General features: G+C 42.9%; 1 protein-coding gene across 4 annotated transcripts in view; it reads right to left on the bottom strand.

Moving 5' to 3' along the window:
* The window catches only part of CABIN1 (calcineurin binding protein 1), a 4,301,447-nt gene that overhangs the window by 4,129,087 nt on the left and 151,051 nt on the right, over positions 1-21,309 (bottom strand). For all 4 annotated transcript variants that reach the window (XM_044068841.1, XM_044068840.1, XM_044068839.1 and 1 more), the window contains one exon: positions 1,495-1,608. In XM_044068841.1, coding sequence (XP_043924776.1) covers positions 1,495-1,608 — 114 coding nt within the window. The remainder of the gene's footprint in view (positions 1-1,494; positions 1,609-21,309) is intronic.

Raw genomic sequence — 21,309 nt, 5'->3', positions numbered from 1 at the left:
GCCTCACTGAGTACCGGTGAACTGGCGACTAGCTTAGGAGAAGCATGGTCAGCAGCTTTGGAACTAGGTGGCCTGTCTCTGTCTTTATCTTTGCGTTTTTTCAGAATGTCGGTAGTCGGATGGCTTACTGAAGACACATCAGGATAATTGAACAAAGCACCAATATATTTAGAAGTGAAAATATACCGACGACGGATAGTTCGTGGATTAAATAAGGCACAAAACCAACAGCTAGGTACATCGTGGTCAGGGCCTAGGCAAGGAATACAGTACAAATTAAAATCTTTATGAGGTATTTGCTTTCCACAAGTAATGCAATTATTTACTTTTACTGACATCAGTTTACAGCAAGAAAAAGTTTCTCCAACGGGGTACTTAGTTTTAGTTGAAGACTTCGGTTCTGAAACTCGAAAATGAAAATTTCAGGAGTCGGCCGACCGGCACTTGCGAACTGCTTCTGCTTCGGGCACCGCACAGCAAGAAAGACTGATGTAATGGCGTCAGCTGCATGTTTTACACCCCTGACGTCACAGAAGAAGGGACAGCAATCGACGCAGGACCCAAGACTTTGTTAATCAAGCCAACTGAGGGCTACTGCAAGCAGATAACCCAAATGTGATGACTGCAACAGTGAAACACGAAGAACATTAGGGCAGGTCAAAGATGTGGCTTCTCCACAACAAAGCCTGTGTGCTCAGTCTGTCCAAGGAATCTCAACACTACAGATTACATGGGAATTGGAGAACAGTCAACTCAGACTAAGACAAAAAGTTAGTTTGTAACACTCATCACCACTCAGACAAAAGTCCTGACTTTCCCTTTCCTTGTTCAGATGCCAGATGTAAAACAGTATTACACAGAGTATTAATGCTAATGAACCTCACTACAATCCGGGGTGTGATGAAGGATTGCTGTCCCCCAAACCCAGGCAAAAATTAAATGATATTCAGTTACACCTCATGTATAATCTCCCTCAGTTCCCACTTCAGGAGACAGTAGAGCTGAACAGCAGGTGCAACCCTTTCCGCACAGATGGCCCCTGCCACTAAAATTAAGTCATACTGCCATTAACACAAGCAGAAATCTAGCTACCGTGCAAGCTCAACAGGCTTAAAACTGCAGAAATTGCACAAATGTGCGTCATATCAGGTACTACCACAGTGGTCTACGAGGAAGTAACTGCAACAGCCAGATATAAAACTTACAGCAAAACATCATGGCTTCAGGAGTAGGCACATGAAGGGCAGCTGAATGTAGGATAAAGACATGCACTTCCGTACTATCAGACACACCAGTAACTGTAACCTAACACATGAAATATGCTGCTTTGACACTGTTCATCTTATTTCATCCTGTGACCTATCTGCAATTAATCAAGCTGACAAATTCTTAATGAAATAAAAAACAAGCATGCACAAACTGCATTAACTGGCCTTCAAAACACATCAAATGCAGAAAACACACACAAGCACATCTTGAACATGCTTTGTTTACCTCCTTCAGCAGGAATGTATCCAAGAGCTCCTGATAGGCTCTGGCAGATTCCTCAAAACGGTCTCGCTTCTGAAGGTCTAAGGCCTTGTTGTACAGAGCAAAGGCTTCGGCCTCCTACAAGAACAGAAAACATAGAACATTAAACATGTTATTTTGCCATGCTCGTACTATGTGCCACGTTGACCCAAAATCTCCATGTCCACACAGTCAAACTTAAGGACATCCCGATGAATCAATGAAAAAAAAATACTCCAAAGTAATCCTGCAGTCCTAGCATCTCAACAATACTAAATGTACTTTAGTGTTGTGATGGTAAAAGTTTCACTTGCATATTTTTAACATCTTTATTAAATTATCATATTTTAACACATTACATGGGTTTACAAAAACAAGCTGTAGTACATTTCCATTCTTGTCATGCAGTATACATGTTTTTTTTTTTTTAAATACATATTTTCTTTTAAACAATTTTCATTCACTCCAGCATTGCAAATTGCTTAAATTCCAGCCTTCCCTTAAATCTTGCTCCTCTCTCTGAAGATTATTCTGCCTGTATTATTCCCACAAACTCCATTTCTCTATAAAATGTACTTGTTCCCTTTCCTATAGGTCCCACGTCCAGTTCTTTAATCTCTCTAATGCTAGGAATACATTTTGATTTTCATTTTGTAGTACTGGCTTTTCTAGCAGCCAACATTAAACTTTGTAACACCTTATTATGTCTAGGCAATTCAAATCTTATATTCCAGCTCAAAAGAATAATTCCCCTAGCTATGAACATTTCTTCCGTGAGCATTCCATCAAAGTATTCTGCACAAAATTTTAAATCTGCCAATTTGTTACATTCCAAGAAAGCATGCACCCAATTACCTCTCACTTTCCCATTCTAACTCCATTATTTGCCAACTACTTAGAAAAAAATCTACCAGGGGTATAAAAATAGCTATGCAAACTCTCTTGCAATAACCCTAAACCTTCTGGATTTCGTTACGTACTTGTGAGCCTTACAAATTTCTTTCTATTACTTCTTTGTAAACTGGCATTCCATACTCTTTTCGAACCTCCTCTAATTGATTTTAACAGTTAAGCAATATTTTATATACCCTGCTAATTATCCTTTTTAAATTGATTCTGTTGTTACTCAACTAAAAACTTAAAAGAGCTGGTCTTTCACCTGGCACTCTCCCAACCCCTTCTCTTTACCTAAACAAAATGATTAGTCCCCAATTAGAAATACTACCTCAATTCTGCAGTTCAGACTTCTGTTTAGCTTTACCCCACACAATAAAAATAAAGGAAAATACAAGGCTCGGAGACGAGACAAAGATGCCTTGCCAGTATAATCATCTTCAGGCTCTATTTATCATTTTCAAGAAGAGCACGGCCTGCAAGTCCTAGAGTGTATTTAAGAGCACCCATTCAATTACCGAAGCTAAGTTTGAAGGTCAAAAAGGAATCGTGCTGCTTGAAATATAAAGAGTCAATTTCAGGGCGAGAAGTGATACTGGATAATGAATTGATCTCGCCATTTAGTTTGATTTATTTCCCGATGTAGATTAAGATCTCTTGTTCTAGTGCAGGTTGCACTATATGACACATTGAGAAAAAGGAAGTCTTTGACAATGGGATACATGGGGGCATGGTAAGCACAGCATGGGTCTCCTCTCAAGAGTCCGTGTGACACAGAGTACAGAGAAAGTGATTCCACCTTTTTATAATACCTAAGATTTTTGGGGCCCAAGATTGGTTTTGTTAGGAATCTCTGCGATCTTGAGTTATTTTATATGTCTAGTGAAAAAAGTGCCAAAGGATGCATTATATTCTAGAACGGGACTAAACACGGCAAACTACAGAGTGAAGAATAACTTCCTTGGTTTTGGAAGAGATGTCCTTTGTCAGGTTTACTATCATAATTAAGAAGTGGTTAGTATTGATCATAAGCAGTGGTCAGTATTGATTGACCCCTCAATCAATACTAAGCACTGCCAACACCCAAATATTTAAAACGCTGCTCAAGTCCCACCTATCAAGTCATGGCTCTGCTCCTGTCTTAACCACGGCTGAATAATGATCACTATTCACAGTTCCTCCCAATTTCAACCTGACTAATCCCATAATTAGATACTACACTACTAATCCTACCTTGCATCTCTTACTCTGTCTCACTGCCATAATCATTGTAATCTTTTCTTTTATACACTAACACAGATTTATAACTACACTACCTAACAATATACTTAACTTTCAACTGTTACTACATAATAAAATACTAGCTTTTAAACACATCCTTTGACTACTTTTCAACCAAAGGATCTAGCATTAATTTTATAAAAAACACTGGCTGATACCTTATGCAATACTGACAAATCTCCTTATATTTGAATGGCTCTTATACTATGTACTAAATGCCAATTTTTCTTTGTATATACAACTTATGTTACTATTTAACCTATAATTGCAATGCCCCATGTTTTCTATATTTTACTACTATTGTGATTTCGAATGTCTGTATTTTGTACTTACTACGGTTTGAATGTAACTTGCCCCCCCCCACCTCCGATGAAAATGGGTTAGCCACCCAGTCAGACTATCCCGCCACCGATGAAAATGGGTTAACCACCCAGTCAGACTATCCCGGTAAACAAATATAAAATAAATAAATGTGGAATGGCACTTGCACAAAACTGGGATGGTCGAATGCATGTATCCAATTTTCTGTAATGCCGAACTGAAAGTGTTCGAATTTACTTTAGCAAATGAGTGTTCATTCGCTGATATAAGGTCAACATTATGAACGGAGACTGCAATACAGTGAGGACTAGGAAACTGTAGTGCGATTTCGGAGTTGGTATATATAATATGCAGGGGGTGTGGTGGGCACTCCTCCCCACATGGGCTGTGCAGTGGGGCTTGACCCCTGCAAAACATAAATGCAAGCACAGAATTTCAATTCCAGAAGTTGGGGGGTTCGAATGTCATGCTCATCATGTTAAACATGTTAACAGGTCAACATTACCATTTTCAAGGTACTGATTCAAATATTTTAGCAAAAAATGCTGTGCATTTGAAGCACAATAGGACTTCATTTGCTACATGGTGATCAAAGGAAAGGGAGCCATCGAAAGGGCCGTCACCAAGCTTAGGGAACCTATAACAAGGAAGACAACAAGAGACCCTGCAGAAATATTAGAAATATTTCAGAAATTTTATGAAAGTCTGTATAAAGCAGAGAAATATGGAAATCAAGAAAAGGTACAAATGGAAATGTTTATGGAAAAATTAAATATGCCAAGGTTAGAAGTAGATGAGGCTCAATTTCTAACAGTTAGGATAGGAAGGGATGAGATAAAAACAGCTATGTATAACCAATCTACAGGAAAGTCCCCAAGAATAGATGGTATTCCTGTGGAAGCAAGGACGGAAAAAAACTGATAAAGATCTGGAAGGTTTTGTTTAACATTATTTTAAGAGGAGAAGAAATACCAGCATCCTAGAAGAAGGCGGTGGTAATGGTAATATCTAAAGAGGAAAAAGATCCGTCAGATCCAGCTTCATACAAGCCCATTTCAATACAAAACCATGAATATAAAGTGTTTATGGCTATAATGGCTAAAAGAATGGCAAAAGTAATACCAAAATTGATAGATATGGATCAGTGTGGTACTGTGGATGGGAGGCAAACATTAGACAATATTAACAGAACAATGATGATCCAGAGGGAACCAGAATTTAAGAAAATACCACTTTTACTCGAGAGTCTTGACGCAGACAAAGCATTTGACAGCGTAGACTGGGACTTCATCAGCAAGGCAATGGAAGCATTTGCTTCCCCTAATACAATTATAAGGGTGATTAAAGTGGGTGGGGTCCTCTCCGATCATTTCTGCTTGAGTAGAGGAACCAGGCAGGGTTGTCCTCTTTCCCCTTTGTTGTTTGCATTATATTTAGAAAGTACAGTTGTATACACTTACCATAAATGTAGATGTTCAAGTGTATTTCACTTGCAGTAATCACATTTGGGTTATCCCTACCAGGGTAGCCCTCGGCCGGCCCGAATACCACAGACTTAGTATTTCTGCATCGGTTGCTGTTGCTCGAGGACTGATGTCAGGTCATCAGTGGTATAAAGTAAGGCAGCCGACTCCATTACATCAGTTTTTCTTGCCCTAACCTGTCGGGAGCCCCCAAAGTAGGAGGCCATGTTCTGATGAAGAACCCCACCCAGTGGAAAATATATACCAATATGTCCCTTGTAAGGAAAGGAGAACAACAAGGAAGAAAGGTAACCAAAGGAGAAAGAAAAAAAAGGGGGGATGGATGGAGGACCAGGATTGCAAAAGTGAATACCATAAATGTAGATGTTAGAGTGTAAGTGTACACAGTTGTACTATATTCTTCGTGTTTCACTGTTGCAGTCATCACATTTGGGTAGATTCCCAAAGCTGAGGAAATGGGTGGAGGCAGTCAAGGAAGTTAGGGGCTGGCTAGGATGCTCTGCAAGACTGCAGAGGCAAACCCTGCCCTGGATTTGGAGAAGAGAGGCAGGTGGCAATGTTTGGTGAAAGTGTGAACAGAAGTCCAGGTGGCAGCCTCCAGGATGTCCCTGGTGGGGACTCCTCTGAGGAAAGCTGCAGAGGTGGAGGCTGCTCTGGTGAAGTCTGTCCTGACCCCCTTGGGGGGAGGCTTTCCATGGTGTTTGTAGCAGAAATGGATGCAGTGTGCTGTCCATTTGGAAATGGTTTACTTGGGAGATGGCTTTGCCTTCTGCCCCTGTAGCAAAGCTAACCAGCAATTGATCAGACATTCTGAAGGATTTAGTCCTGTCCAGATAGTATCTGAGCTGTCTGTGCACATTGAGTGTGAAGAATCCTTTCCCCTTTTTCTGGGGATTAGGAAAGAAGGAGGGCCACACTGGACACCACCTTGGGCATGAAGGATGGGTTAGTTCTGAGGGATACCCGGTCTGCATGGAAGATGATTGAAGGGTTCCACAACCATGAGTGCTTGCAGCTCAGAGACTCTTCTGCTTGAAGTGATGGGTAGAAGGGTGGCTGTCTTCCAGGAGAGAAATTTTAGCTCTGCAGAAGAAGCTGGTTTGAAATGAGGCAGGGTGAGCTTTTCCAAGACAAAGTTAAGGTCCCAAGCCAGTGTAGGTGCCCTTCTAGGGGGAGGGTGGTCTCAAATTGCTAGCCCCTCTGAGGAACTGTTTGATCAAAGGGTGTGAGAAAAGTGGCTGTTCAGTGGGAAAGTGAGCAGAAATAGCAAAGGCTGAATTTTTATAGAGTAATCCAGGAGGAGAGGGATGGAGGGCTGTGCCGTATTGGACCCCTTAGCCTGGATCCAGGTGCAGAACCTTTTCCATTTATCTGCATAAGATTTTCTGGTGCTAGGGCATATGGCCTCATGGATAACATCTAGAACCTGTTTACTGAGGATGGCAGATTGGTTCAGGGTTAGGGAATAAGCCAAGCTGCCAAACTGAGTGTCTGCAATTGGGGATGCATGAATTCCCCTTCCCTCTGGGTTAGTAGGTTAGGAATCTGAGGAAGATGCCATGGAGGCAGCGGGAACAGGCTGCACAGCAAGGGGTACCAATGCTGTCAGGGCCAGTCTGGAGCTATAAGAATGGTCCTTTGTTTTTCCTCCCTTATTTTGAGCAGTACCCTGGGGATAAGAGGAAGGGGAGGGAAAGGCATAGACCGAGAGACTGACTCAGGGGAAGGACAGGGCATCCACTTTCCAAGCCATACAGTGATGCTCCCTGGTGCAGAATTTGCTGAGCTGATGGTTGGTGTGGGAGGCAAAGAGGTCGACCTTCGGGGTTCCCCATTTCTGAGTTATTAGGGTGAAGGTACTTCTGTTAAGCTGCCACTCACTTGGATCCAGAACGTTTCTGCTTAATTGGTCTGCCAGGGAGTTGAGAGAGCCTGGTAGGTATTGTGCTAGCAGGTGTAGTTGCATGGAAGACGCTGTGAGCCAAAGGGTCATGGCCAGCCTGCATAGTGGGTAGGAATGAGTCCCTCCCTGCTTGTTGATGTACCACATCACAGTGGTGTTGGTTTTGATCAGGAGAACCCCTGGAGAGAGAAGGGGTTTGAAAGAAATCAAGGTGTGCTGCACAGCCATCATCTCTTTTAGAGTGATTTGCTGTGGGCTCCATTGGCCCTGTATGCACCTGCCGTTCAGGTGTGAGGTGTGCACCCCAAGTGTAATCTGATGCATCTGTGGTTACAGTCTGGGCGGCGGGGTGTGGGGAGAAGGGCAGTCCCTTGTTGTGGGAGCATGCTGTTGACCACCAAAGAAATTATTTTCTGAGGCAATGAATTATAGGCAGAAGAGTTTCCAGGTCTTGAGAGTGTTGACACCAAAGGCTCTTTAGGTACCACTGAAAGTCCTCATATGTAGTCTTCCATACAGAATGAGGAGAATGCAAGAGGCCATGAACCCCAGGGCTTGCAGGATTTTCCTTGCAGAAAGCTGGGGCCTGGTGGCCAGTTGAGAGAAGTAGGCCAACAGTAAAATTTGTTTCTCTGGTGTAAGGTATGCCACCTGGGATGCTGTGTCCAGACTTGCTCCCAGGAAGATTATCCTTTGGCTGGGCACCAGTTTTGATTTTTTTTCGTTGATTGTGTACCCTAGGGAGGGTTAGAAGGCTCTTTACAAAGGCCAGGTGCTGGAGCAGCTTTTCCTGGCTGTCTGCCTGAATAAGGCAGTCGTCTATGTAGGGATACTTTTGAAGATTTGTATGTCTGCAAAAGGCAATGGCCGGAGCCAGGCATTTTGTGAAAACTCTGGGAGCAGTGGATAAGCCAAAGGGAAGTGCAGAGAACTGAAAGTGTTGAAATCCTGCCCTGAAGCAGAGATATTTTCTGCATGATTCCCTGATAGGAATGTGGAGGTAGGCCTCTTTTAGATCCAAGGTGGCTAGCCAGGCACCCTTGGAGAGCATGGGTAGCAGTTGCTGGAGGGTGAGCATTTTGAATTTTGGGATCACCAGGAAGGTGTTTAGAATGGAGAGAGAGAGGATGGGGCACCAGGTGCCCTCTTTTCTGGGCACCAGAAAAAGTCTGGAGTAGAAACCTAGGCCCATCTGTTCTGCAGAACATGCTCTATGCCCTCAAAGAGAGCAGGGAAAGGATTTGCTTTTGAGCCTCTGCTCACTGATTTGGTAATAGATCTGGGAACCCTTTTGAGGTTGGAAGGGTGTGGAAGGAAAATGTGTGTCCCCGAGACGCAATGTTCAGAACCCAATGGTCCTTGATAATGGTGGCCCAGGTGCTTGAGTGAAAGGAGAGTTTTCCTCCTAGGGGCAACTGAAGGTGGGCTGAGGGGAGGTTGGGAGAAGGCGAGTCATTGTGAGTTCTTACCATAAGGGGGTGGCTTAGAACTCCCTGGTTTTGAAGTGGAGGTCGTCTGCTGCTTAGATCTCTGCATTCCCTAAGGCTGCTGTCTGGGGGGGGGGGGGGGTCTGCTTCCACGGGGCCTAGGCTGGGCCTGTTTACTCAGAGCAGGAAAGGACCAGTGCTCGGAGGGACAATGCCTGCTGAACCTAGTGGGCTGGACCTGTACGAAATCTTTAACAGTTTACATAGATTTTGCTTTTTCTTCCATCTTTTATTAAGACCTCTTCTGCCTTAGTGCCGAATAATTTATCTTTGTGCAAGGGGGCATCTAACAACTTAGATTTGACATGGTCTGGCAGGGGTTGTTCCTTAAGCCATGCAAGTCTTCTAATGAAAGATCCAGTGACTGCTGCCCTGCAAGAAGCTTCTAGGGCATCAAAACCACAGTGCAAAGGGTGTTTAGTTACTTGACTTGCAGAATGCATTAAGCAGGAAAGGTAGACATTTTTTGTTTAAGGAGTTCCAAAGTATGTTGCTGATATTTAAGCATATGGAACGGACAATTTACTGCCCTGATAGCAACAGTAGCCAAGGTGTATACTTTTTTACCCAATCTGTCCAATGCTCGGGAATCCCCGTCTGAGGGGGTGGGATTCTTAGCAGAGGTTGCTTTAATCCCTTTAGGCCCTTGAGAAATGACATCAGGGTCAGCTGTAGGATTTTTAAAAAGATATTTATGTGAGTCAGGGACTCTGCAGTATCGGTCTGGTTTTCTGGGAGCAGGAGGTAGGGCATCAGGAGTTAAGCTGGATTCAAGGGAAAACATCATCCACCACATCCAGGACTGGGGGATGGCCAAGGGTCTGTGTTGAGGAAGGTCTAGGAATTCCTTGAGTCTCTTTTTAGACTGAGGTTAGTCCTGACTTTCATACTGGAAATGCTCCCTTAAAGTATGCAGCGTTTCTCCAAAGGAAAAATCCTCTGGGGGAGAGGCTGAAGGAATGCAGTCCTCTGCATTAGAATCCTCATAAGTGGAGAGGGGTTGCATGTCTTCATATTCGGATTCATCTGACCTCTTGTTCAGACAAAACTACAGGGGATAGATCTCTTTTCCTTTTTAAGGGGGTAGCTTGGCTTCCCCTTATCAGCATGATAAGGTCTTCTGTCATTTTAGGCAATTGAGACTGAGGCTAGGTAGAAGGCGCCGGAGAGTGGGTAGTCAGTTTCTTGGATGTGGTTCAAACCCTGGGCCTAGAGGAACTCTGTTGTTTTCGAAAGAACGACAGTAGTGAAGAAGACGTCGGTTTGTGTCGAGACTCGGTAGTGCAAAAGACTTCCTCAGAAGCTGGTGCCTGCTCAGCTCGGACCCATCCAAGGTAGAGGCGACATGGGATCCTTCAAAGAAGAAGAGTTTTGCGGCATATCTGACTCTGAAAGGGTCTCAGTAGTGGCCTGCGAATCAACTGAAGCGGGGGATCAGGGGCTGTGAAAGCACCTCACTGAGTACCATAAGACTGATGACTTGCTTAACGGTAGTATCATTGGCAGGTTTGGACCTGTGCAGTCTGTCTCTGTCTTTATCTTTATGTTTTTTCAGAAGATATGCTGTCGGATGGCTTTACTTTTTATCGGAAGATATGCTGTCGGATGGCTTACCGAAACCATATCGTAATTTGAGTACTGTAAACAAAAATATCTGGCTACAATAAGGGCCCGACAACGAATAGTTCTGGCATTAAAGCACAGAGGTGACAATGAGGGATGTCGTGGTCTGGGCCTAGACAAGTGACAAAGTGGAAGTCTTGGTGTGATATTTGCTTTCCACAGACGAGACAATTAACTTTTTCTGACATAGGTTAGTGCAAGAAAAAAGGATCCCCAACAGGGTACTTAGCTTTAGAAGACTTCAACTTCAATTCGGAAACGAAAACTCAGGTATCGACCGATTGGCACTCGTACGAACTTCTTCTGCTTCAGGCTCCACTGCAAGAAAGACTGATGTAATGGCGTTGGCTGCCTTACTGTATACCACTGACGACCTGACGTCAGTCCTCAAGTGACAGCAACTGACGCAGAAATACTAAGTCTCTGGTATTCAGGCCGGCCAAGGGCTACCCTGGCAGGGATAACCCAAATGTGATGACTGCAACAGTGAAACACGAAGAACATCCACAAAATTCTTCTGCTTCAGGCTCCACTGCAAGAAAGACTGATGTAATGGCGTTGGCTGCCTTACTTTATACCACTGACGACCTGACATCAGTCCTCAAGTGACAGCAACCGACGCAGAAATACTAAGTTTCTGGTATTTGGGCCGGCAGAGGGCTACCCTGGCAGGGATAACCCAAATGTGATGACTGCAACAGTGAAACACGAAGAACATCCACTGGCAGAGAAAGTAAGGGACTCAGAAATTCAGGGCTATATCTGGTATGGTAATCTGGATCTATTTGCAGATGATATTACTTTATACATGACAAAACAAGAAAAGGAGATTACAGTGTTGTGGAACATTTTAAGACAGTTTCAAATCTTCCTGCAATACAAAATTAATGAAGCTAAAACGAAGGCAATAACGGTAAATTAAGTGCCCATAAACAAATTGGCCCAACAATATTCATATTTACGGGGACATGAGAAAATGAAGTATTTAGGAGTGTGAATTAGACACTACTCTGCTGTGGCAGATAAGGATATGTAGGAAGGGACTAAACAGAAGATAATACACACATTGAGAAACTGGAAGCTTTTTTATATGGCTACGGATACTAAGATACAAGCCACTGAAATGTTTTTAGTCCCGTTAGTCTTATACACAGGTTAGACATTTTTAAATCAACCCGAGGAGACAGTGTGGATAGCAACTAAAGAGTTGAAGGATTTTATCTGGGAAGGGAAGACAGCAAGGGTCAAGTGGGATAAGCTGATTCTTCCAATAGAACAAAGTGGACTAGGATGACCTAATATGAGGGGGTATTTTAAAGCAACACAGTTAAGGCTCTTATACATAGCACAAGCAAAAAAACTGTAATTTTAAGTGGAAAGGAATGATGCTGATACAGGAAGGAAGCTCAAAAATACGGAGAGATTGGGATTTTGGATGTAAGCTCTTAAGGGCAACAACAAAAATCAGAGAGAGTATTATATTCATAAAATAGCAGAGAATATTCTAAAAACCAAACCAGCATGCGAATGTAGAAAAGAGATTTTTCCCGATAGGGATGACTGTGGGCAGGGATACAGATAACAGGCAAGAGGGGACTGGAATTTACTGAAGAAAACTGGCAAAGGAACCAAGGTATTGAGAGCAAATAACTAGAAAGGGAAAGGTAATAGAATGGGAAGAGGCCAAGAATTTATTTGGACTGCAGGTTAGAGAATGCCTTCCCTACCAACAAATAGATAACAGAATCTATAACAGAAGCTGCTTTTAAAAAAGAGATAATTAGTAAAGCGTATAAAATATTGCATGACAACTATAAGAATCAATCAGAGGCACTCAAAGGATTGGGAAGACAGAATGGATAAGCAATTCACAAAGAGACAATGGGAGGATACATGTACATCGCCCAAATATGCAAAGTGTAGCAGATTTAGGATCTTTGCCTGAGAGTGTTTACATATGTATTTTTACACCCCAAGTACAGTGCAAAGAATTTTTCCTCAGGTAGACTGCAAATGTTGGAGGTATGATGGGCAAGAAAGAGGTGGCTGGGAACATATTTTTTGGGAGTGTAATAAGCTGGCAGACTTTAGGGATTGCCTGCAGACCGCTCTGTTGGAGATGCTGGGTGAGTAGACTGGATTGACTGGGGAGATAATTTTTTTGAGTTATGATACAGAATCAGAAAAGTACAGTTTTGTACCTACCATAAATGTAGATGTTCGAGGATTCCATTGCTGCAGTCCTGACTATTGGGTATAGTCCGCGTCCCAGTCGGCCCGAATACCAGAGTATAAGGCTGACGTCGGTCAGGGCGCATTAGACTGACGTCAGTACGTCAGGGTACTAATGCGCATGACCGACGTCATATCCTCAGTCTTTTCTTGCCCCAGATGTCAGAAGACCCAAAAAGACAAGTCCCAAAACCAACCTGCACCAAAAACATGTATAATATATACAGCAATATATACATATATATATATATAAAATATAAGCATGTAAACTCACCTACACAACCACCCCTAAACACAGAGGGCAAGGAGGGAGGGTGAATTGGACTGCAGCAATGGAATCCTCGAACATCTACATTTATGGTAGGTACAAAACTGTACTATGTTCTTCGTCTTCCATTGCTGCAGTCCTGACTATTGGGTAGAATCCCAAAGCAGAGGTAAGGAGGCTGGCAAATTATAAAGTAGTAGGAGCTGACAACATGCCTTGTAAAACAGCTGTGGCAAAACCAGCCCTAGTCTTAGAGTATATAGGAAGGTGATAATGCCTAGAGAAAGTATGCACTGAACTCCAAGTAGCTGCTTCAGAATATCCTTAGTTGCCACCCCTTAGAAATGCTGTTGAAGTGGCAGTAGCCCTAGTGGAATGAGGCGGATCCCAGCTGGAATCTCCTTACCATGATGGGAATAACAAAATGCAATGCAAAGCCAATCCACCTAGAAATAGTTTGTTTTGACACAGGCTTGCCTGTGAACTCAAAACAAAAGAAACAAGTAACTGCTGAGACTGCCTAAAATTCTTAGTCCTGCTCAAATAATAGCAATTGCCTGTGTACATCTAAAGTGTGCAAAATCTTTTCCCCTTTATTTTGAGGATCTGCAAAACGTAGGCAAATGAATAGTTTGGTTTAAAGCCACACTAGAAACCACCTTAGGCATAAAGGAAGGATTAGTGCGTAATGATACCCTGTCCTTATGGAAAATCAAAGGGCTCTACTGCCATAAGGGCCTGCAACTCAGACACCCTTCTTGCAGAAGTAATAGCCAACAGAAAAGCAGTCTTCCATGACAAATATTTCAATTCAGCAGTAGCTGCAGGCTCAAAAGGTTGTAGAGTAAGTTTTTCCAACACAAAATTGAGATCCCAAGCAGGAGTAGGGCTCTCATTGGGGTCTTATATTCTTTGCCCCTCTAAGAAACTGCTTGAACAAAGGATGCGAAAACAAAGGTGGGTCACAATCATAGTGAGCTGAAATTGCTGCAGCATGAATCTTTATGGGAGAAGGACAAACCTTTGTCCAATAATTCAGTAAGATATTGAAGAGCCACACTCAAATTAGGCTCTGAAATCTCCAAAATCTTTGCTGTACTCCAAAATAAAAATCTCTTCCATTTTTCTGCGTACACTCTCCTAGTACTAGGCCTTCTAGCTTCCATAATCACATTTAAAACTTGTTGAGGAAGTTGAGACCTGCTGTGTTTCAACACAGAATATGCCAGGCTGTTAGATGAAGAGTGAAGCTTGACATTGAGCAGATGACCCGTCCTTCTGAGATAACAGATGAGGAATCAGAGGTAAAGGCCATGGAGGCTTCTTTACCAGACTCCGTAGAAAGTGGGTACCAGTGTTGCCGAGGCCAATCTGGAGCCTATCAAAATCATCCTTGGCCTGTCTTGTCTGACACTTTAATAGTACCTTTGGAAGAAGCGGTAGAGGTGGAAAGGCATACACATGAAGGTTTTCCAACTGAAAGACAGAGCATCCACTTTCCAAGCTGTGTGATGAAACCCCTTTGTGCAATGCACTTTGGCAGCTGGTGGTTTAGTGGAGAAAGCGAACAGATCTATGTCTGGAGTTCCCATGACACTGTCAGTTTCTGAAATACATGAAGATCAGTTTCCACTTTCATTAGGGATCCATGATTTGTCTGCTTAACACATCTGCTAAGAGTTACCTTGTCAAGGTGTGGCTGAGCCCACATGCCATGCATCCCTCCTGCTTGTTGATGTACCACATCACAGTGGTGTTGGTTTTGATCAGGAGAACCCCTGGAGAGAGAAGGGGTTTGAAAGAAATCAAGGTGTGCTGCACAGCCATCATCTCTTTTAGAGTGATTTGCTGTGGGCTCCATTGGCCCTGTATGCACCTGCCGTTCAGGTGTGGTGTGCACCCCAAGTGTAATCTGATGCATCTGTGGTTACAGTCTGGGCGGCGGGGTGTGGGGAGAAGGGCAGTCCCTTGTTGTGGGAGCATGCTGTTGACCACCAAAGAAATTATTTTCTGAGGCAATGAATTATAGGCAGAAGAGTTTCCAGGTCTTGAGAGTGTTGACACCAAAGGCTCTTTAGGTACCACTGAAAGTCCTCATATGTAGTCTTCCATACAGAATGAGGAGAATGCAAGAGGCCATGAACCCCAGGGCTTGCAGGATTTTCCTTGCAGAAAGCTGGGGCCTGGTGGCCAGTTGAGAGAAGTAGGCCAACAGTAAAATTTGTTTCTCTGGTGTAAGGTATGCCATCTGGGATGCTGTGTCCAGACTTGCTCCCAGGAAGATTATCCTTTGGCTGGGCACCAGTTTTGGATTTTTAGTTGATTGTGTACCCTAGGGAGGTTAGAAGGCTCTTTACAAAGGCCAGGTGCTGGAGCAGCTTTTCCTGGCTGTCTGCCTGAATAAGGCAGTCGTCTATGTAGGGATACTTTGAAGATTTGTATGTCTGCAAAAGGCAATGGCCGGAGCCAGGCATTTTGTGAAAACTCTGGGAGCAGTGGATAAGCCAAAGGGAAGTGCAGAGAACTGAGAGTGTTGAAATCCTGCCCTGAAGCAGAGATATTTTCTGCATGATTCCCTGATAGGAATGTGGAGGTAGGCCTCTTTTAGATCCAAGGTGGCTAGCCAGGCACCCTTGGAGAGCATGGGTAGCAGTTGCTGGAGGGTGAGCATTTTGAATTTTGGGATCACCAGGAAGGTGTTTAGAATGGAGAGAGAGAGGATGGGGCACCAGGTGCCCTCTTTTCTGGGCACCAGAAAAGTCTGGAGTAGAAACCTAGGCCCATCTGTTCTGCAGAACATGCTCTATGCCCTCAAAGAGCAGGAAAGGATTTGCTTTTGAGCCTCTGCTCACTGATTTGGTAATAGATCTGGGAACCCTTTTGAGGTTGGAAGGGTGTGGAAGGAAAATGTGTGTCCCGAGGCGCAATGTTCAGAACAATGGTCCTTGATAATGGTGGCCCAGGTGCTTGAGTGAAAGGAGAGTTTTCCTCCTAGGGGCAACTGAAGGTGGGCTGAGGGAGGTTGGGAGAGAAGTCATTGTGAGTTCTTACCATAAGGGGGTGGCTTAGAACTCCCTGGTTTTGAAGTGGAGGTCGTCTGCTGCTTAGATCTCTGCATTCCCTAAGGCTGCTGTCTGGGGGGGGGGGGGGGGTCTGCTTCCACGGGGCCTAGGCTGGGCCTGTTTACTCAGAGCAGGAAAGGACCAGTGCTCGGAGGGACAATGCCTGCTGAACCTAGTGGGCTGGACCTGTACGAAATCTTTAACAGTTTACATAGATTTTGCTTTTTCTTCCATCTTTTATTAAGACCTCTTCTGCCTTAGTGCCGAATAATTTATCTTTGTGCAAGGGGGCATCTAACAACTTAGATTTGACATGGTCTGGCAGGGGTTGTTCCTTAAGCCATGCAAGTCTTCTAATGAAAGATCCAGTGACTGCTGCCCTGCAAGAAGCTTCTAGGGCATCAAAACCACAGTGCAAAGGGTGTTTAGTTACTTGACTTGCAGAATGCATTAAGCAGGAAAGGTAGACATTTTTTGTTTAAGGAGTTCCAAAGTATGTTGCTGATATTTAAGCATATGGAACGGACAATTTACTGCCCTGATAGCAACAGTAGCCAAGGTGTATACTTTTTTACCCAATCTGTCCAATGCTCGGGAATCCCTGTCTGAGGGGGTGGGATTCTTAGCAGAGGTTGCTTTAATCCCTTTAGGCCCTTGAGAAATGACATCAGGGTCAGCTGTAGGATTTTTAAAAAGATATTTATGTGAGTCAGGGACTCTGCAGTATCGGTCTGGTTTTCTGGGAGCAGGAGGTAGGGCATCAGGAGTTAAGCTGGATTCAAGGGAAAACATCATCCACCACATCCAGGACTGGGGGATGGCCAAGGGTCTGTGTTGAGGAAGGTCTAGGAATTCCTTGAGTCTCTTTTTAGACTGAGGTTAGTCCTGACTTTCATACTGGAAATGCTCCCTTAAAGTATGCAGCGTTTCTCCAAAGGAAAAATCCTCTGGGGGAGAGGCTGAAGGAATGCAGTCCTGTGCATTAGAATCCTGATAAGTGCAGGGGGCTTGCATGTCTTCATGTGGATTCATCTGACCTCTTGTTCAGACAAAACTACAGGGGATAGATCTCTTTTCCTTTTTAAGGGGGTAGCTTGGCTTCCCCTTATCAGCATGATAAGGTCTTCTGTCATTTTAGGCAATTGAGACTGAGGCTAGGTAGAAGGCGCCGGAGAGTGGGTAGTCAGTTTCTTGGATGTGGTTCAAACCCTGGGCCTAGAGGAACTCTGTTGTTTTCGAAAGAACGACAGTAGTGAAGAAGACGTCGGTTTGTGTCGAGACTCGGTAGTGCAAAAGACTTCCTCAGAAGCTGGTGCCTGCTCAGCGGCTCCGGACCCATCCAAGGTAGAGACGACCGCAGGATCCTTCAAAGAAGAAGAGTTTTGCGGCATATCTGACTCTGAAAGGGTCTCAGTAGTGGCCTGCGAATCAACTGAAGCGGGGGATCAGGGGCTGTGAAAGCACCTCACTGAGTACCATAAGACTGATGACTTGCTTAACGGTAGTATCATTGGCAGGTTTGGACCTGTGCAGTCTGTCTCTGTCTTTATCTTTATGTTTTTTCAGAAGATATGCTGTCGGATGGCTTTACTTTTTATCGGAAGATATGCTGTCGGATGGCTTACCGAAACCATATCGTAATTTGATTACTGTAAACAAAAATATCTGGCTACAATAAGGGCCCGACAACGAATAGTTCTGGCATTAAAGCACAGAGGTGACAATGAGGGATGTCGTGGTCTGGGCCTAGACAAGTGACAAAGTGGAAGTCTTGGTGTGATATTTGCTTTCCACAGACGAGACAATTAACTTTTTCTGACATAGGTTAGTGCAAGAAAAAAGGATCCCCAACAGGGTACTTAGCTTTAGAAGACTTCAACTTCAATTCGGAAACGAAAACTCAGGTATCGACCGATTGGCACTCGTACGAACTTCTTCTGCTTCAGGCTCCACTGCAAGAAAGACTGATGTAATGGCGTTGGCTGCCTTACTGTATACCACTGACGACCTGACGTCAGTCCTCAAGTGACAGCAACTGACGCAGAAATACTAAGTCTCTGGTATTCAGGCCGGCCAAGGGCTACCCTGGCAGGATAACCCAAATGTGATGACTGCAACAGTGAAACACGAAGAACATCCACAAAATTCTTCTGCTTCAGGCTCCACTGCAAGAAAGACTGATGTAATGGCGTTGGCTGCCTTACTTTATACCACTGACGACCTGACATCAGTCCTCAAGTGACAGCAACCGACGCAGAAATACTAAGTTTCTGGTATTTGGGCCGGCAGAGGGCTACCCTGGCAGGGATAACCCAAATGTGATGACTGCAACAGTGAAACACGAAGAACATCCACTGGCAGAGAAAGTAAGGGACTCAGAAATTCAGGGCTATATCTGGTATGGTAATCTGGATCTATTTGCAGATGATATTACTTTATACATGACAAAACAAGAAAAAGGAGATTACAGTGTTGTGGAACATTTTAAGACAGTTTCAAATCTTCCTGCAATACAAAATTAATGAAGCTAAAAGCAGAGGCAATAACGGTAAATTAAGTGCCCATAAACAAATTGGCCCAACAATATTCATATTTACGGGGACATGAGAAAATGAAGTATTTAGGAGTGTGAATTAGACACGACTCTGCTGTGGCAGATAAGGATATGTAGGAAGGGACTAAACAGAAGATAATACACACATTGAGAAACTGGAAGCTTTTTTATATGGCTACGGATACTAAGATACAAGCCACTGAAATGTTTTTAGTCCCGTTAGTCTTATACACAGGTTAGACATTTTTAAATCAACCCGAGGAGACAGTGTGGATAGCAACTAAAGAGTTGAAGGATTTTATCTGGGAAGGGAAGACAGCAAGGGTCAAGTGGGATAAGCTGATTCTTCCAATAGAACAAAGTGGACTAGGATGACCCTAATATGAGGGGTATTTTAAAGCAACACAGTTAAGGCTCTTATACATAGCACAAGCAAAAAAACTGTAATTTTAAGTGGAAAGGAATGATGCTGATACAGGAAGGAAGCTCAAAAATGGAGAGATTGGGATTTTGGATGTAAGCTCTTAAGGGCAACAACAAAAATCAGAGAGAGTATTATATTCATAAAATAGCAGAGAATATTCTAAAACCAAACCAGCATGAATGTAGAAAAGAGATTTTCCGATAGGGATGACTGTGGCAGGGATACAGATAACAGGCAAGAGGGACTGGAATTTACTGAAGAAAACTGGCAAAGGAACCAAGGTATTAAGCGCAAATAACTAGAAAGGGAAAGGTAATAGAATGGGAAGAGGCCGAGAATGTATTTGGACTGCAGGTTAGAGAATGCCTTCCTACCAACAAATAGATAACAGAATCTATAACAGAAGCTGCTTTTAAAAGAGATAATTAGTAAAGCGTATAAAATATTGCATGACAACTATAAGAATCAATCAGAGGCACTCAAAGGATTGGGAAGACAGAATGGATAAGCAATTCACAAAGAGACAATGGGAGGATACATGTACATCGCCCAAATATGCAAAGTGTAGCAGATTTAGGATCTTTGCCTGAGAGTGTTTACATATGTATTTTTACACCCCAAGTACAGTGCAAAGAATTTTTCCTCAGGTAGACTGCAAATGCTGGAGGTATGATGGGCAAGAAAGAGGTGGCTGGGAACATATTTTTTGGGAGTGTAATAAGCTGGCAGACTTTAGGGATTGCCTGCAGACCGCTCTGTTGGAGATGCTGGGTGAGTAGACTGGATTGACTGGGGAGATAATTTTTTTGAGTTATGATACAGAATCAGAAATGCCTAGACATACTAAAGCCTTGCTGAGTCTAATCATGGTGACTGTCAAAAAAATCAATTACTAAAAAATGGAAATCAAAGTCTAGACCAACGGGTCTATGACAATGGATGATAGAAACCTGTTTTATAAGATCACGGTACAGTGAAAATCGGGAAATTTGCCCTTTACTCACTGTAGTGCGATCTCAGAGTTGGTATTATATATATATATATATATATATATATATATATATATACATATATATATATATATATACATATATATATATATATATATATATATACACACACACACATATATATATATATATATATATATATATATATAGAGAGAGAGATAGAGAACGGGAGGTGCAGCCCCCCCCCCCACAAAATGGGTTTATATCATCTGTGTTTTCGATTTTCTGGCTGTTCGATATTTAGTGCATTTGATGCATTGTCATAGACCCTAGACGAACTTTACCAGAAGTAGTGAATATAATAACAGAGATAAAACAACTGGAATTAGGATCTTTAAGAAAAGGGTAGGAGCAAACTACATAAGAAAAGTGGGAATTGTGGGAACAATATATGCAGAGCAGGAACGAGGTTTAAGAGGCAGGATTTGAATGAGCCATATAATGCTTAAGTGACAATGACTGGATGGTTTATAAGTAATGTATAATGTTTGCAACTACAGTTGTTTCAATGGTGTCTGTGATGTAAACTGCAACTAAAGTGGTATCATTTTGTATGTTTTTCATTTATACAAGTGTAAGACTGCCTTTGTCATGTGTAAAAATGTAATAAAAGATGTCTGGAGGAAAAAAATATAAATACAATACTCTGTACAATTGTTATTCTCCTTAAGCATCTGTGTCAAAAATCCCATTCTTTCCTTATTTCTTGAATTACCCCCTGCTTCATCTCTTTTTAATTTAAAGTGTAGCTTTGTACTAGTGTTATGTATAACAGCCTTAAACTGTGTAATGGCTTCAGAGTGGTTATTCAGCAGAATGTCTGGGACAAAGTATAACAGCCTTAAACTGTGTAATGGCTTCAGGATGGTTATTCAGCAGAATGTCTGGGACAAAGTATAACAGCCTTAAACTGTGTAATGGCTTCAGGATGGTTATTCAGCAGAATGTCTGGGACAAAGTATAACAGCCTTAAACTGTGTAATGGCTTCAGGAAGGTTATTCAGCAGAATGTCTGGGACAAAGTATAACAGCCTTAAACTGTGTAATGGCTTCAGGATGGTTATTCAGCAGAATGTCTGGGACAAAGTATAACAGCCTTAAACTGTGTAATGGCTTCAGGAAGGTTATTCAGCAGAATGTCTGGGACAAAGTATAACAGCCTTAAACTGTGTAATGGCTTCAGAGTGGTTATTCAGCAGAATGTCTGGGACAAAGTATAACAGCCTTAAACTGTGTAATGGCTTCAGGAAGGTTATT

The sequence above is a fragment of the Protopterus annectens genome, chromosome 4.part0, assembly GCF_019279795.1.
Source record: "Protopterus annectens isolate FY-2018-M chromosome 4.part0, PAN1.0, whole genome shotgun sequence".
Lineage (NCBI taxonomy): Eukaryota > Metazoa > Chordata > Ceratodontiformes > Protopteridae > Protopterus > Protopterus annectens.
The sequence above is the reverse complement of the archived record's forward strand: the minus strand, read 5'-3'. Positions and strand labels throughout refer to the sequence as shown.